At 36.5% G+C, this 17,012-nt stretch overlaps 2 protein-coding genes across 5 annotated transcripts in view; both read left to right on the forward strand.

Moving 5' to 3' along the window:
* The window catches only part of dtnba (dystrobrevin, beta a), a 38,593-nt gene extending 25,227 nt beyond the window's left edge, over positions 1 to 13,366 (forward strand). The window contains exons 10-22 of one of the 2 annotated variants that reach the window (XM_056269359.1): positions 271 to 395; positions 1,200 to 1,271; positions 2,016 to 2,102; positions 2,179 to 2,269; positions 2,835 to 2,908; positions 3,025 to 3,138; positions 6,354 to 6,450; positions 6,716 to 6,736; positions 8,566 to 8,731; positions 9,046 to 9,135; positions 9,918 to 9,968; positions 11,843 to 11,873; positions 11,952 to 13,366. In XM_056269359.1, coding sequence (XP_056125334.1) covers positions 271 to 395; positions 1,200 to 1,271; positions 2,016 to 2,102; positions 2,179 to 2,269; positions 2,835 to 2,908; positions 3,025 to 3,138; positions 6,354 to 6,450; positions 6,716 to 6,736; positions 8,566 to 8,731; positions 9,046 to 9,135; positions 9,918 to 9,968; positions 11,843 to 11,847 — 993 coding nt within the window. In that variant the 3' untranslated portion in view covers positions 11,848 to 11,873; positions 11,952 to 13,366. The remainder of the gene's footprint in view (positions 1 to 270; positions 396 to 1,199; positions 1,272 to 2,015; positions 2,103 to 2,178; positions 2,270 to 2,834; positions 2,909 to 3,024; positions 3,139 to 6,353; positions 6,451 to 6,715; positions 6,737 to 8,565; positions 8,732 to 9,045; positions 9,136 to 9,917; positions 9,969 to 11,842; positions 11,874 to 11,951) is intronic. The other variant, XM_056269360.1, reaches the window with a different exon arrangement.
* Positions 13,367 to 15,150: 1,784 nt separating this feature from the next.
* The window catches only part of dnmt3aa (DNA (cytosine-5-)-methyltransferase 3 alpha a), a 55,559-nt gene continuing 53,697 nt past the window's right edge, over positions 15,151 to 17,012 (forward strand). For 2 of the 3 annotated variants that reach the window (XM_056269354.1, XM_056269356.1), the window contains exon 1: positions 15,153 to 15,313. Coding sequence is in view for 1 of the 3 variants with exons in the window: in XM_056269355.1 (XP_056125330.1) it covers positions 15,302 to 15,313 (12 nt within the window). In the remaining 2 variants the exon portion in view is untranslated. Of the gene's footprint in view, positions 15,314 to 17,012 lie in introns of all 3 variants that reach the window. The other variant, XM_056269355.1, reaches the window with a different exon arrangement.

Consider the following 17,012-nt stretch of genomic DNA (forward strand, 5'->3'; position numbering starts at 1 on the left):
ATCATTGCTGAATAAAAGGTTTTGTTTTTTTTGTTTTTTTGTTTTTAAATCTAACCCTAAACTTTTGAACGGTAGTGTATATGTGAGTTACATCTGTTACATAATTAAATTCTATATTAAATGCACAGTTTTTAATATGCAAATGCATTCTGTTATTTCATCAAAAACAGTCAAGAATACACAGTGAATTGATACAAGTGGAAACTCTTTACATCTTTTGGAGAGTTTCAGTTTTGGTCTCTTATTATTATTTGTGTGTGTTTGTTCCAGAAATCTCCAGCTAAGAAGTTGGGCCGTGCCATCAGTAAATCTTTGGGCTGTGTGCCGAGTAGAGAGCCGTCCCACCCCGTCTACCCAGAATACCCCGAGAAACCCCTTGACTTGTCCAATATAGTGTAAGACAATCACACACACCCACACACACACACAATCCTCTGTCTGGGGCCATTTTGGAGGTGTTGGGAATGTTTCTATTGGTTCCTGACATCACATGATCACATTGTCTCTGTGGACACACCGATGAGGGTCAGACACGATCACTCGACAGAGCATAGAGCGAGACAGAGAAGGAGTTTACTTTTATTACCTGCTTACAGGCGTGAGGTCAGTTATAATTCTGTCTTCATTCAGGTGTCTCTTGTCTTTTTCTCAGTCCACCTGTTTTTCCTCAGGATCTCGCTCTGTTTCTCTCTCTGGTCTGTCTGTGTTGTTTCAGGCTCTTATTTTTGCATGACTAACCAGTGTATGTGTGTGTCTTTGGGTCAGATGAACAGTGTAATGTTTGATTTATTCTGAATGCATGCGTTTGAGTGTGTGTGAGAGAGAAAAAGTGTGTATTATTTTCAAGTTGACAAATATCCTGTCCATGAACCTTTGTCAACATCAATCAGATTTTAGGTTAAAATGTATAATGTAAATTAACTGTAGGTGTTTTCATTCATGTTTCTCTCAAATTGCATTTTTTGTCACCTTTTAGATGTTTTGTAGCCCACTACAGTGTGATAAATTAGTTTTAAAATAACAAATATGCTTTGTCTCTCAATGAATGTAAAACTGAAAGCTGCAATTTAGATATAATCTAATATTATTATAAAATAGGAAATATTATATTTAATATCTAAATCAAATTCATATCCAAATATGATCTATTATTTAATTATTTATATATACCCATATATATATATTTTTTCTCTCTCAAGTCCTCCCCGTCCAATGGGAAACATGAATGAACCAGCCCTGCCCTCTTCTACAGGCCACACCCCCAGTAAAAGGTAAGCACACCTGCTCTTCTCCTTTGAACTTTCAGATGAAACTGGAAAGAGACAGTTAAAGAACTGTTTTGAACTGTTTTTATCATTCAACTTTATAATTTCTACTAGACTCATATTTTAAAAGGAATATTTATCCATCTTTTATACTATACATTATGTTGTGATGCTTGTAATCACTATTTCAGTTTTTGGTGACTTTTAAATGTTCTTTTTTTAACAAAGTAAATCTAATTTAGATATACAATATTGGCCATCTGTTGGTTATTGGCAGCATGAAAATAATGGTCGACTTTATCGATTATCAGTTGCTTTTGGCCGTAAGTATTATATCTGCCTTTACACGGGTCTAAAACTGCTAATTGCCAGTGACTTGATAAAATGTACTGACCATAAATATTTTTTACCATGTATGAGTGTGTGTGTGTATATGAGTGTGTGTGTATGAGTGTGTGTGTACAGGTTTGGCTATACCGGTACTTGTTAGGGCCAAATGTCCTCACTTATGTATATAGTGAAATATATTATGACAACTGACTAGTGATGACATTTCACTGGTCCTCACTAGTTAAAAAGGCTTATAAATCGGCCAAAATATGTTTTTATTTAAATCTAGTGTTTTGCACATGTTTTTGTGAGGGTTTTGTTTAGGGTTAGGCATAGAAAATATAATTAACCTGATATAAAATCAATGGAAGTCTATGCGATGTCCTCACTATAGTGAAACAAACGTGTGTGTGTGTGTAGACTGCCGACTCTAGCTGCAGCTCAGCGAATGAACGAGGAACATGCACTGATCGCAGCATATGTGAACAAACTCCAGAGCAGCCCACGGTGAGTGTGTGTGTGTGTGTGTGTGTATGTATCAGCTGAGGTTATTTAAGGTCTAATATTTTCTTTGTGTGTGTAGTGCATTAGACAGTCCTAGCCGAACGGATGAAGAGCACAAACTCATTGCACGTTATGCATCTCGTCTATCAACGGACCCTGGACACACAGCAGTGAGTTACACACTCTTTTCAAATTATGCTCACTACAGACATACTTAATGCCCAGCAATATTACTGATTTAATTGCACTGACCCTGTCGGATGAACTGAATTGAGCTGAATAATGACAATATTCTGCTTTATACCTGAATAATTTTTTTTCTTTCAAAACTGAAGTAGTTTGCAACATCAACACTGTTGTTGTACTGAACTGAATCAGCATTGATCTGAAAAAATAAACTTTTTTCTTCATTAGTGCTGCTTATAGCTGAATTAAACTTGTTTCATAATGTTTTCACAGTTATTGTTACTTTCCTGTTCATTATTGTAAATCTGCTTTGAAACTATTTATATAGTATATAAAACGCTATAAAATAATTGTCTTGACTCTTGACATACAAGATGCTTTCTTGCCTTAAAAAAACGAAGCCTTTTTACCTTAAGTATACACCCAAATAAAGGTTTAGTCTGATTTAGCTCACTTTTGGGGACAGTTTTGTCTCCAAACTATAGCTAAGCAGGTCCACACAATAAAACAGTCATATGTCTTTATTCCTGCTGCTCTTGTGAATCACAGAGACCTTCAGACTTCAGCTATGACACCAACAAACAGCAGAGAGAACTCATCATGCAACTGGAGAACAAGAACAGGTGCACACAACTTCATATGGAGATGTTTTTATATCGAGTTCAATCCAGTGGTTTTGGATTTCAATCTGAGTGAGTGTGTAAATGATAATACTGTGTGTGTGTGTGTGTGATTTCAGGGAGATTTTGCAGGAGATCCAGCGTTTGCGAACGGAGCATGAACAGGCATGTCAGCCGACTCCAGAGAGAGTCCAACAGAACCCGACACTTCTGGCCGAACTCAGACAGCTAAGGTGACAGTAAAAAATATCTTGCAATTTTGCATAGACTGTTTAAAAAAAAAGAAGATTATTTTGTCTGTAATGATCACAACAGCTTACAGAACCAAAATAAACATTTATAAATATATAAATGTATGGTAACACGTAAGGTTTCATTTGTTAACATTAGATAAATACATTGGTTAACACACTAACAATGAACAATAGGGGTAATCGCCGGTGACACGTGATCAAAACCAAAGCTTTTTATTAAGGGTGTGTTCACACTTGTCAGGTTTGGTTCGATTAAAAACTGACTCGGATCCGATTGCTCTGTTAGTGCGGTTTATTTCAATAAGTGTGAACGCTGCCATCCGAAACCTGGTTTATTTTTTAAGGGTGACCGCTTCCAAACAAATTCTGGTGCGGTTTGACTGAAATATGAATGCAACGTGGACCGTCACCTAAACGAACCAAAAACAGGACATGATGTCACAAGATGTGACCCAAAAAGGACAGAGTGGCCGGTTGCATAAACTGCTTAGACTAGTCTTAAAAGTTAGTCATCTCATTTTTTTCTTTAAGAGTTCTGAGTTACATAAAAAGCTAGATTGGTGTAATTTAAATCAGAGTTTAAATTTCTCTCTGGTTTCTCTCATCATAGTCATGATGTTGCCCATTATAGTTCAGTAGAGGCCTCAGAAACGCCTCTCCTTGTAGCAGATCTTCGTTTGTGTGCAACAGGAATTCCTGCTGCTGTTTTGATTCGTTTACAAATTTTATAAGCTCTTCATGAGTTCTCAACTTGGCAAATAACATCATATGTATGCAGGGCTCTCAAGTGTCATGCATTGAGCGTGACACACTCATTTCGGTCTTTTGTCACGCACTCCCGCCATACATTGTATTTCTCACGCGGAAAAACTATTTATAATATATGTAATATGCCGCAGCGCCAAACATTTCTCTGGCCGCGCCGCTCTCATTATAGACCCGGCAGGAATCAAGCACATCTCGAGTTCTTAGTCGAGCCTGCCACTTATCAGCCAATCAAAAAAAAGAAAGGGGCTACACAATAGCCAATCAGAAAATAGCACTATTGTATCTGGGTAAGATTTAACGCAACAGCCAATGAAAAAAAAGCATATCCTGGAATTGTTCACAAGATTCTGCTACAACATCTCCCGAAAGTTTCGTTCACCCACAGAGGAAACCACTGGAGCTTCGAGCATCACTTTAAACACAGAGTAAGTCATGATCTCCTGTTTTAATGTTACAACAAATTCACAACTTGTTTGACACAAACAATAACAACTTGACTGCTGTTAGAGAATATTTCCCAGATAATTAGCATCAGTTTTTCATGAGTGTCTTTAACTTAGCCAACAGTTTTACAGCCTGTTCACTGACAACACCTGCTCAGAACAAGTAGTCTAGGCCTAGTCATATTTTCGTTATCACAGAATGACTGACATATTGTCACATTATAAACATCTCTCTCTCCAAATAGGCTTAATAATTTTATTAGCACTAAATAAATTAAAGTATATTGCATAGTCGATGTTAGGTCACTTTTAAAATCATGTCATATTTCATAATTATATCCTGGCCATGGATGCATTTAATCATTGCATCTGTCTTTCAAAGATGTCAGGTAAAAAGCAATCCTCTCATTCGCCTTGAGAGGAAAGCCCCCTAAATAGGCCAGGTTAGAGGATTCTAGCCCAGAGAAGGTGGCGAAAAGGGTAGGCCTATTAGAAGAGGAGACAGGAGGAGACGATACAGGTGGAAGAGGAAAAGACAGTGGAAAAATCAATTATTAATAACAACAACAAAAACACTAATAATAATATTATTAATGAAACACCACGACGCATCCTTTGTTGATCCAGGAACAAGATTCCTGTCCCTAAACCTAAACCTACTAGCCATAACTTATCCATAAAATCAGAGGGAAAAGATGGTGTAGAAGCACCTAACCCTTTTTTTTAAAGTCTAAACTTGATGATAACTTTAAACCTATCCCTCTAATCTGATACTCTCTAATCTAAATAGCCTTTGGGCTAATTCTGGCATATTTACATTGCTGAAAAGATGTTCATTAATATGCACTGTCCCTTTTAAATAAATAAATAATTAATTAATTAATAATAATAAAAGATTTTTTGATTGGAATGTTGTTCAAGGATCAACAAGGATGTTGGTCCAAGAACATGTTATACTTGGTGAAATCACGTTCACTGCCCAGCACACATCATTGTTTTGGATGTTCAGTAAGTTCTGTCACAAAATGTACATCATAAATGCTATTTTTTGTTTTGGTTCAGTGACTGTGAACGCTTGGAGAACTAGGACTATGGGTGTTTTCACACTTGTAGTTTGGTTCTCTTGGTTTGTTTGGTCCAGACCAAAAAATAAAAAGAGTCCTGGTCCGCTTCGCGTTCACATTGGCATTTTAACACGGAACCTAAAGATACAGAACCAAGGCATAAGGATATGTTCACAACCTAATTGGTCGGCTTTTATGGCGTATATATCGCGACAGAACTTACCAAACATCCAAAACAATGCGGTGTTCTGGGATAAATGCGCTCGTTCTCTCTATATATGATGGTATTTTGACCTGCTGAGAACTCGTGGAGAGCTTATAAAATGTGTAAAGGAGTCAAAACAGCGTCAGGAATCCCTCCGTCACACACACAAACCAAGATCTGCTGCGAGGAGACGCGGTTGTCTGTACTGAACTGTGATGGACAACATCGCGACTATGACGAGTAAAAACAGGCATGCTTGAGCAATCTGTCCTTTTTAGGGTCGCATCTTGTGACATTATGTCCAGTTTTTGGTTCGTTTACATGTCTTTGGTCCGTGTTGTGTTCATATTTCAGTCGAACCGCACCAGAGTTCGTTTGGAAGCGGATCGAGTCCCATCTTTTCAGCGTCTCGGTCCGCTTGTTTGATGCACCAGTGTTCAGATGGCAGCGTTCACACTTATTCAAATGAAGCGCACTAACAGAGCAATCACACCAGGGTTCGTTTTAATCTAAACAAACATGCCAAGTGTGAACACACCCTAAAAGAACCAGGACTAAACGTATCATTTTCTTTTTTGGTCCGAACCAAAAGAACCAAGAGAACCGAACTACAAGTGTAGTGTACAATGGCACAGTGATTAACTAGGAAACCTAAAAATGGCACTTGATGGCAAGAAGGTCTAAGGTCTGTCAGTGTGTTTGTGTGTGTGTTAGGCAGAGGAAGGATGAGCTGGAGCAGAGGATGTCATCTCTACAGGAGAGCAGGAGAGAGCTCATGGTGCAGCTAGAAGGACTCATGAAACTACTGAAGGTACCGCCACACACAGGCCAAGAGAACACATGGGAAAAAACTTGATTTTGGAGTGAACTGTAATACTTCCGCCACTGGAGGGCATCACTCTCTTTAGCGTTCAGCATCTGAGCTGCTTTCTTTTCTCACACACTTGATCTAGTTTCCCACTTTTTCATTTCTTCTCTTTACAGATTAGAGTTGATAGTTGTTTTCGTCATCTTTTTCTCTCTTCTGTTTTTCACTCCCTCTGTTCTTTTCCTCCGTCTCTGTTCTGTTCTCGCAGGATGAGGAGCAGAGACAAGCTGTGAGTGTGTGTTTTACTATGCATGAGAGAATTTACTATGTGATTTCAAAAACAAAAACATCACAGTGCAAGAAGACACAAATAAATATGTAGATAAAAAGAGCTGTTTAGTTTTGAGTACGAAAACATGGAAGAGAATTAGCATTTTAGAGAAATTCCTGTTTTTTTTTTTTTTTTTTTTATGAATAGCAGTTTTTGATTTATGAGTGAAATAAGGTTAACGACAACATTAATCACATACTGCTTTTAAAATGTAAGTTGCTAAATAAGCACAATGTCAAAATGTGAGTTAACACACACCTCACAAATCAGACTATCACTTTTTTTTATCCGGCAGCATGTTAGAAGCTTAGGCTTTTAAAAAACATAGCAGCTTCAAAATTCACCTTTTGAGGTCTGACCGGGTGTAGTTCATGTTGAATAAAGGAAGGTCTCTTTAAGTAATATATTAATCACAGACCTTATTTGACCTACAAATTCTGGGCTGGTCTACAAATGGACATCACCACTGAAAAGCTCTAGACTTACTGATGCTGTGCTGTTGTTTTCCCACCAAAAACTATTCAGTTCAATTCACGTTTATTTGTATACATTCACAATACAAAGCAGCCTTACAGAAAATGCATGTTTCAGTGTTACAGCGTGGATGATGTCATTTTAAGGAACTAGCTTTGTTGTTTTTAAAAGGAATTTTATAAGAAACTAAAAACTAAAAGAGGACACCTATAGTATAAACTCATCACTCATTAAAACAGTTTTCCAACCTTTTGATTATTACCAGTTTTTTTGCATTGTTGCCAGGAAGTATTCTACCAAGTGTAGAATATATTTTGCATTTAATTTAAGTGCATTACATGGTAAAGAATCCATGGCAGCATCCTCTTCAATCAAAGTAGTGAAAAACTGCTTATGCTCACCATTGTTAACTAAAACGTAAACTAAAACTATTAAATATTGTGTTAGTTCATTGAAATAAAGCTGAAATAAAATATAAATATTAGATTAAAAACTAAAACTTAAAAAAACTTAAACATTTCAGTTAGTTACAAAAATATTAACTCTTAAACTGAAATAAAAACAAAGTAGAAGTATTAAAAATAGAAACTAATAAAAATACATAATAATACTAAAAATATAACTAATAAAAATGACAAAAGCACATAAAAAAATTATTAAAATTAAATCCATTTACTCATCCTCATGTTGTTCCAAACCTGTATGAGTTTCTTTCTTCTGTTGGACACAAAAGAAGATATTTTGAAGAATGTTGGTAATCAAACAGTTGATGGCAGCCATTGACTTCCATAGTAGGAAAAAAATAAATACTATGGAAGTTACTATTGGGAAATATGGAAAATACTATTAAATCAACTGTTTGGTTACCAACATTCTTCAAAATATCTTCTTTTGTGTTCAACAGAAGAAAGAAACTCATACAGGTTTGGAACGAGTAAATTATGTGATTAATGTGATTAACTAATGTGATTTCCATCAGTATATTAAGACATTAAATATGGGGATATCAACCTCCACTGCCCTTTTGTGTGTGTGATGTACTGTACATGTGAGAGAAATTGTTCAGTGTCTCTTGCTTGTTCATGTGAAAGTTCTTTTCCATTTGTTTTCATTTATTTTCATTTAGATTTTTTTCTCTCTTTCTTTTCCTCCCTTGTTTAACTCCCACTGTCTGCTGTAAGTTCTCACAAACTGTATAGACTTTACTTGTATAGACTTTTACATGGAGTGAGTTCAATCGGTAGTTTTTAGCACGAACAGAAACATTTAGCAGGTGTATCATGTTCAATAAGTAGAATTCATTTCTTTCTCAGGCTCAAGCTTCTGGTTCCTCCCCAAGCCACGCCTCCCCTCGTTCTATCCCAATGCCCATTCGCTCGCCTTCATCAGGCTCCGCCCCCACAGGCCACACCCCCACCCACGGGCCCCAGGACTCTTTAGCTGGAGTGGGTGGAGACGTTCAGGAAGCATTTGCTCAGGGTAAATTATTAATTTACCACTATTAACACAGACTATTCTGGGTTTTTTTACATTTCTTATGAGCGACAGAAATTTAGTTAGTGAATCAGATTTGGACTGAACTGGGTAGACCCGCCCGCTTTGACATCTCATTAGTCCAAAATATGTTCTGATTGGTTGTTATTGTTGTGTTGTCGATGGGCAAATTACTTGAAAATATATCGATTTTTACCTGTTGCATGGTGTAATAATTCAATGCTTTTAGGACGTTTTTTAACCTAAACTCTGCATTGACATCAAATCAGAACTTTTTTCATCATTTTTTATTTCTACAGGACCTCGCAGAAACCTACGAAATGATCTCTTGGTGGCGGCAGACTCCATCACAAACACCATGTCTTCACTGGTCAAAGAGCTCAACTCAGGTTCGAGAGCGTGCATGCAGATAATTCTCATCTGTCGTGTTTAGTGGTTCAACGGATCACAAAATTTGGAAGGAGATAAATTTGGTATCATCAGTTCCCTGCTATCTGAAATGTGCGAGTACCGAATTGAGTTCTCTTTTGCCTCCTCTTGTGCTGGAATGGTTTAAAGGTTTAAATCGAACGTTTAAATTTGCAAGACAAAACATGTGCAAATTATAAACTTTCAGTCTATGATGGTTAAACTTTGCAATTAATCCACGAATCACATGCTTGCCGAACCGTTGGGACTGGTCCTACGATCCGTTAACCACTAGTTGTGTTGTATTGTGGGTAGTTTGTGTTCTCACAGCTATGACAAAGAAATAGTGTGAAAATGTCATGTTACCTGGTAATAGACACACAGTCCTTTTCAATTTGATTGTAAATAATTATCTAGCAAAAACCACTGGAAAGTAATTAAAAGAAAGCTTGTTTCTTTTGGACATTGTAGTATAATGGGAATGTTTGAATAAGTAGATTTTATTTTTTATTTATGTTTTAGTAATATTTAGGTGCTTTTGTCATTATTTTAACATAATTGAATTCGTTTAAAATCGTACTTCAATTTAAGCTTATTTTATTTCAGTATGTTGCCAAGGGGAGATTTCTAAATTTCATTTACGTTTTACTTTTTAAAGTTTTCATTATATTCATTATTTATTAATCTATCTATCCAGTCAGACAGATAGATGTGTGTAAATATTTACTGTATATATATATTTATTATCTTCTGTTGTCCTTAGTAGAGGATGGAGGAGAGGAGGAGGAGAGACTGCAGAATGGCAAAGACAGAGGTATTTCCCTCCATATCAGAACTACATTACCCAGAATGCATCTGTGCTACTGAATCCTGACATCCGTGGCCCTTTCAGTTGCTCTTGCTACATGAACATCAATGATTTCATGAGATTTATCCTCCTTGCACGAAACAAAAGCCCATAATGTTTTACAGGACGGGGTTTGTGTGTGTCTGGCGTGTGTCTGTGCTGTCTGAGGGGGCTCGTTAGTGCTTAACTACTCGTTAGTATTAATGAGGAGGCTGTTTATGAGTGTGTTGGGGGGGGTGCTGGATGTTTTTTTTTAACTAATTTCCTGTAGGGTCAGAGGGGTCCTATACACTGAATCTTTATGAGCAGAACCCGTACTGGGAAACACCTTCATTATAGTGCTCGTTCTTTCTCTTTCTTCATAGTATTCATTCATCTCTCCATCCAGCTCCACTGCTCTTGTTTTATTGGTCTGCTTCTGATGGCCTTTCTTTGCTAGTTTCAGACACCATCCGTTAAATTAGGCTTTAAGCAATGGTTTGCTCAAAATTGCTGTAGTGCACTTAAAACATGCCTCTGGTAAAATGTCCCAATGATTTTTGATCATATATACACACACACACACACACACTAGCACACACACACGCACGCACACACACACACACACACACACACACACGCACGCACTTACAATATCTTGTGTCTCTAGACCACAAAATAGTTAACTTGAATTGGAACGTCCCAAGCTAAATTAATAAATGATAATATATGCTGGGATATAATGCTCTCAAAAGTTATTTAGCTGTACCATCAAGGTGGGTATTAGAAAGAGAATTTAACCTTGATATAATCAATAATCAATTGTTTACTATGCCAAAACATAGTTGCAATGTTGACTATTTAAGAAATGTGTCACATGATCCTTCAGAAATCGTTCTAATATTTTTTTTATCAATGTTGAAAACAGTTTAGTTGTGCCGCTTAATATTTTTGTTGAAACCGTGATAAAAAAAGTTTCAGGATTCTTTGATGAATAGAAAATAGAAAATTTATTTGAAATCAAAATCTTTTGTAACATTATAAATGTCTTTACTGTCACTTTTAATGAAATCAATGTGTCTTTACTGTCACTTTTTATTCAATTTCAAAATAAAAGTATTAATTTCTTTTTTTTTTTAAAACTAATCTTACCCACCCCAAACTTTTGAACGGTAGTGGTATGCATATAATTTGCACCGTAAGTACAGTTAACATGAATACATAAAGAGAAAAGTAAAGATTAAGATAAAATCAAAAGCAACTACTTTTGTCAAGGTGTTGTGTTTTGTTGATGAGGCTCGCATCAGCTATTTATTTTCAAAGACATTATTTATTCATACAATAATGAGGGACACAAAAGCCAGCTGTTTTAATTGCACAATTGTTCTAGACTTTGTAAAACGTGTAGTGGGTCTGTTTAATTAAAAACACTATGTAGGTTAAACAGGGGTTGAGGGAACACGCTGATAGATTATCTTCTCAATTAGTTACTGTTCTGAGCTGAAGCCGCTTTACTAATTCCAGATAAGAGAATTAATGGATCACTAGAGACCTCCAGACCGCCTCTCTGTGAAATAACCAGTGCATCTGAATATTACAGCTCATATGTTAGCAAAACACTCGCACTGGATATTTCTTTATTAACCCTATAAAGCCCACTGCATCATATTTGATATGCACATTTCTAAGTCCTCCAAATGATCCACATGATCAAAACTGCTGGAAACTCTGAAAAATCGGATTTATACTTTATACAAATCAGTAAAGAAATCCATTCAAATAGATTTTTCAGACTGTTATATTATATGTTAAGCTTTACAGTATTATAAGTCTTTGATTTTAAAATGTGTTTTTTCCCTCAGGTTAAGCCAAATATGAAGCAAGCAGTGTCACGTGAGTATCACACAGTATAGGACATCTATAGGTGGGCTGCTTTGTTCACTTTGAATATTTGATTTGATCTTTTTTCAGGTGTGGCGTCACCATGCAAACACTTTCTGCTGACATCACCACAAAGACAATGACCTCTGAACCCATGCTCAGCCAATCAGAGAGAGTTCAGGGATTTGGCTGGGATGTGGCTTCCTGTGGATTGCTTGAGAAGGAACATGTTTTGTTGGTTTTCAATGTTTTTTACTCTTCTTTTTTGTTTTTGTGATGCAGATTTAAGGGGTTTATGTTGCAGACCTGCTAGTTTGACTAGTTATTCTCATTTGAATTTTGTAGCTGATTTTGTTAGTTTGTGAGTTTGAAAGCTTTTGAGAAACTGATGCACCCAAAGACTATCGAGAACGGGACAGAATGGACCGAGTTGGAAACGGAATGGAACGGAACGCAATAGAATGTGATTCATGATTAAAGGACAAGCATGATGAGTTGATGATTGGCTGGCTGAGGTATGTGGGCGTGGTTTGTGGGATGTGGGCGTGGCCATGTTGATTTCGAGAACGCAGTTGCTGCAGATGTCGTAAAAACGACCTTCTAAAGGAACTAAATTAAAGGGTCGAGCTGTACTGTAATTTATTTTTGATTCACTTTTTTTATTTATTTTCATTAGACAAACAGCATTTCAGAAGCCTTTCAATGTACATTTGAGGGAATATTTTGGTAATGTCAAATAATCGATTTCAGATTTCCGATTCAGCGTTTATGTATATTTAAGATCAGAATGATTTAGTTTTATAGATTTTTAAACAGGTACTTTGATAAAGAGGCAGATTACTTTCTGTGCTCCTTGTACTGGAGAGTTTTACCCATTATTTTTATCGTTTTTTCCAGAGGCACTGTTTTTGGCCAATATTTCCTGTGAACAAACAAACATTTCTTTACCTACAAACATATGCACACACACGACTGACCTGCTGTGTGTTTTTCTGGAGGTGTGTGTGTGTATTTGTGTGGGATGTTTGCCTCTAATAGTCGTGTGTGTTTGTGCAAAGCTGGAATGTGAATCATATTGATGCCTTCATTTCGTTTTATTCTTGAATACCTGCCAAAAATGACATGTTGATTTAGTGTTTTTGAAGTTTTCCATCTTATTTACTCTTATAAAAAATTTGCTGTTGTTTTTCGCGCCAAATTCATTCATGGACGTTGATAGTCCTCTTCGTCATGTGATTCTACCTGCAGTACACGGGGCTTCATGACATCACTTCCTGTGCCCTTCGGGTCAAGAGCTCTTCTGTGAAAACTGTCTGGTTTGGCCGAGATTATCATTACGGTGCCGGTAGCCGTAGTGTTTCGCTATTTCAACCGAACAACTCTTTCCTATATATTTTTAAAAAAAAGCTAATTTTACAGAAATAACTCTGGAATGAAGCCGAGATTCACACATGTGATTTCAAGTGATGATTTGTTGTTTTCAAATTAAATATTATTAAAAATAAGTTTTGACTGGAGTATTGTTTCTTTCTATCTGAAGTTTTTCTCTCTTTAACTTTCTATTTGTTTCTTTAATTGTGTATGCTTGGTTTTCCTTCAGGTCCCATACAGGCCCAAAGCTTTCTGGGTAATATGATGCTCTCAGCGATTGCGGCCGCATTTACACTTCTGTGCACTAAAACATGTACTTTGCTGGTGATGGGACTGTATATATTTTTGTGTGTATAGTATTAGTTGCACAGAATGCCAGGCTCCACTTGCTTCACTGTTTGTATGATTTTCTCTGCACTTTTAGTCCTATAAGTGTGTTTGGAGATGAGAGCTGCAAACTCCTCTCTCTGAGTACCTGTGTGACAGACAGAGAGAGAGACAGTCGGACGGTCTCTGTGCACTGCCAGCGTGAGCAGGCGTGACGTGGGGTGAATTTTAATGAGAGCAGCTTGAACAGACGTACTCTGAGGGAAATATGTGTGTGTAACAGAGTTAGACGATGCATGGATTCACTCAAGGACACGATCCCTCACCAGTCTCACTGTCTGTGGCTGTCTCTTATGCTGTATTACAGTTACATTATGACACGTCCCATAAAACAAAAACTTATATATATATATATACACATACATACATACAAACGCGCAGCCTTTTGAATGGTAATGTATCACTGTTTTATATATATATATACTTATTACACACACAGTGTTGGCTAAGTTACTCTAAAAACTAATTAATTATAAGCTACTAATTAGTACATCTTCAACTGTGTAATTAATTAGAGTACTGTACTAATTGTTCTCTCTAAAAAGTGTTGGATTACTCATTACTAATTGCATTCTAAGTCCCATAACAACCTCGACCAGTTGAACAATAAAAAGATAGACATGAAACTGCACTTTTGATTCTTTCAATTAAACTATATACTGTACAATTGTGTAAATTATTCTTGAACTGACCGAGAGAGAGAGAGAAGGTTACATTAAAAACATACATTATAACATTAAAATTTGATGTTAAATCCACTATTGTTTTATACAGAATTTTTGTATTGTCTATACAGTATTCCATGCAATTACATCAGAAGTAACTGTAATTTTCCAAGTTATCCCTTACTTTACTTTTTTTACAAAGATATATTTTTATAAAAATGAAGTTTCAGGACTGCATTTCCAGGACACCAGGATTTCCTGCATTTCCAGGGTTTTTTTTATGTATTTGGCAGTTCATACCATTTTATTACTATTTCATAGCACTTACAATTCTGTATTTATATTATTATTTGTTAAAAATTAATTTATTGGCAGTTTATAGCATTTTATAGCACTTGCTGTTTTATAGCACTTACAATTATGTATTTTTAAGTGATACATTGTTTTAACCAACCCATAACCCTAAACATACCGTTGGTGACCCTCTTGAAATAGTTAACCTAATTTGTTTCATTGTATGAGCTGCGGTCCTGAAACTTCAGCCTCCGGTATTGCAGGAATATAATATTTGGATTGGGATATTCCCTGTAATCACCAGCATAAGGGACCTTGACTGACCCTATGCGGTGTTCCCCTCACAGCCTTATGAGCCAAATATATATTACCTACTGGGAAACCAGGCCGTAGTAACCAACGTGTAAGAAAAACAAAAACATATGACAGACATGAGTAACCAAGCTATGTCAGATGATTAAACAAATTTATAATGCTTTAAATCTCGCATTTTATCGATCTCATTAGTGTGTGTGAGGACTGTGACGTCACTGCGACCCAACAAAACGGTCTCTAGGACCCAGCGAACTCTTTCCCGCTGACGGGCCTCTGCGGCGTCTGAGAGCCCGAGACGCCGGAGACCGGAGAGGAGAAGGCCGGTGCCGGGGAGGGTCAGGACGGGGAGAGACGCGGAGGGAAGACGGGCAGTTCGCGACCACCGGGGGGTTCAGGCCCGGGGCATGCATGGCGAAACGGGTAAATCACACATGTACACACACACACATACACACACCGAGCTTCTGTCCGACATATGAGGATGATGATGATGATGACGATGAAGAAGGTGGTGGTGGTGAAGATGATGAATTCAAATCTGCGCAGATGTGCGTTTTAAAATCCAGCAGCTGCTGCTTAAAAATAGCTTTTCTTCTATCCGCACGCTGAAGTTCATTTGACATGTTAATTCAGTTCATTTCGCTTTAGGGAAATGAATGTGTGAATGACGCGAGCAGAAGTCTGTCGACCGGCGTTATACATGATCATCAGCATTTAATACATTATTAATCAATAACTTTGACTTTAGCTCAACTTAGACTTTTCCTTTTATGTGAGAAATGAAGTTTAAAAAGGAAGACAAAGCTGTTCTGGTTGATCTTGAGATGTTAATTATGTGAGGCCTCTTTCAGGATTATATTTGTGCAAATATTAGCCTATATATAGTAATATTGTTTTACTCAATGGTTTTTGATGTTGTTGTATAGGCTATTTTAAAAATCCTAAAGCCTATATTAAGATAAATTGAAAGCTCTAACCAATCTGACCTATTAGTATATTAAAGCTCATCATGTCTCTAATTGACAGCAATAAAATATGCGTTCTTGAGGTTTTTTGTGGTTATTCATGAAGGCCTGTGTCAGGTGTCATGAGTTTCACTGGCTGTCTGGACTGTGAATCAATCAGGTCTCAGTTTTGATCACACAGTCATGCATCTTCTTAAAATTCAAAAATCAAAACCAAAAAGATTTTACAGTAAAAGGAACCTCTTAAAGTTCCTCAATAGCCTAACAATTTCATTAAAATTGAGTATACTGGTGCTTTATAACCCCTGATCCAAAGAACCTACAAGTTTGTGTAGCCTAGTCTCCAAAGAATGAAATAGGCTATCATGTTTTTTGATGCTGTGCTGAACCTGAAGTTTGTGGCAAAGAACGTTTATTTGTGTATTTATGATTGTACACATTAATAGGCCTTTGAAACTGACTAATTTGTTCCACTTACTCATTGTTTAACATCAGAAACGCCCTATTGTGTGTCAGATAGATCTATCATGTTGAGGCTGTTTCCTTTTCCCAATGGTTCATTGTGTGTTTAAAAATACTTAAGTTGTATGCCATTAATTAATCAAATCTAGCAAAGGTCACAATGTAGACCTAGTTATCAAAAAAGATGATTAGGCTTGTGTTACATCACTCTAAAAAATGCTGGATGTCAAATATGGACAAAACAAACCGTTGAATACAAAAATTGAATACAAAAATGTAAATCAAGGTTTGTCCATATTTGACCCAAACATTGAAACAACCCAGCGTTTTTTTTACAGTGATGTATTTACATTTCGTGATATTTATATAAACTGACTAAATTCTGTCAACTAATGATTTGTCAAGCATTACTATATAATCTAGTAGCCTAATGTTAGTTCTTAATAATATTTATTTTAAAGATTTCCTCAATAGTGTTGACAGACAGTCTGAAAATGAGTCTGTTGAAAACACTTGTTGTGAAAGGCTTCGACACAACATCAGGAAAGTTCAAGCAGTCAAATAAAAGAGTGTGTTTTGATGAAGAGCGAATCCTGTTTAATTTTATAATCCCATTTTACATTTACATGTTGTTATGGCAGTTTTGTGTTCAGAGTTTCTTCCAAATTTCTCAACAAACCCAAATTTCAGAA

The sequence above is a fragment of the Rhinichthys klamathensis genome, unplaced genomic scaffold (genome assembly GCF_029890125.1).
Source record: "Rhinichthys klamathensis goyatoka isolate OS25496 unplaced genomic scaffold, OSU_Roscu_1.1 h1tg000281l_1, whole genome shotgun sequence".
Classification (NCBI taxonomy): Eukaryota; Metazoa; Chordata; class Actinopteri; order Cypriniformes; family Leuciscidae; genus Rhinichthys; species Rhinichthys klamathensis.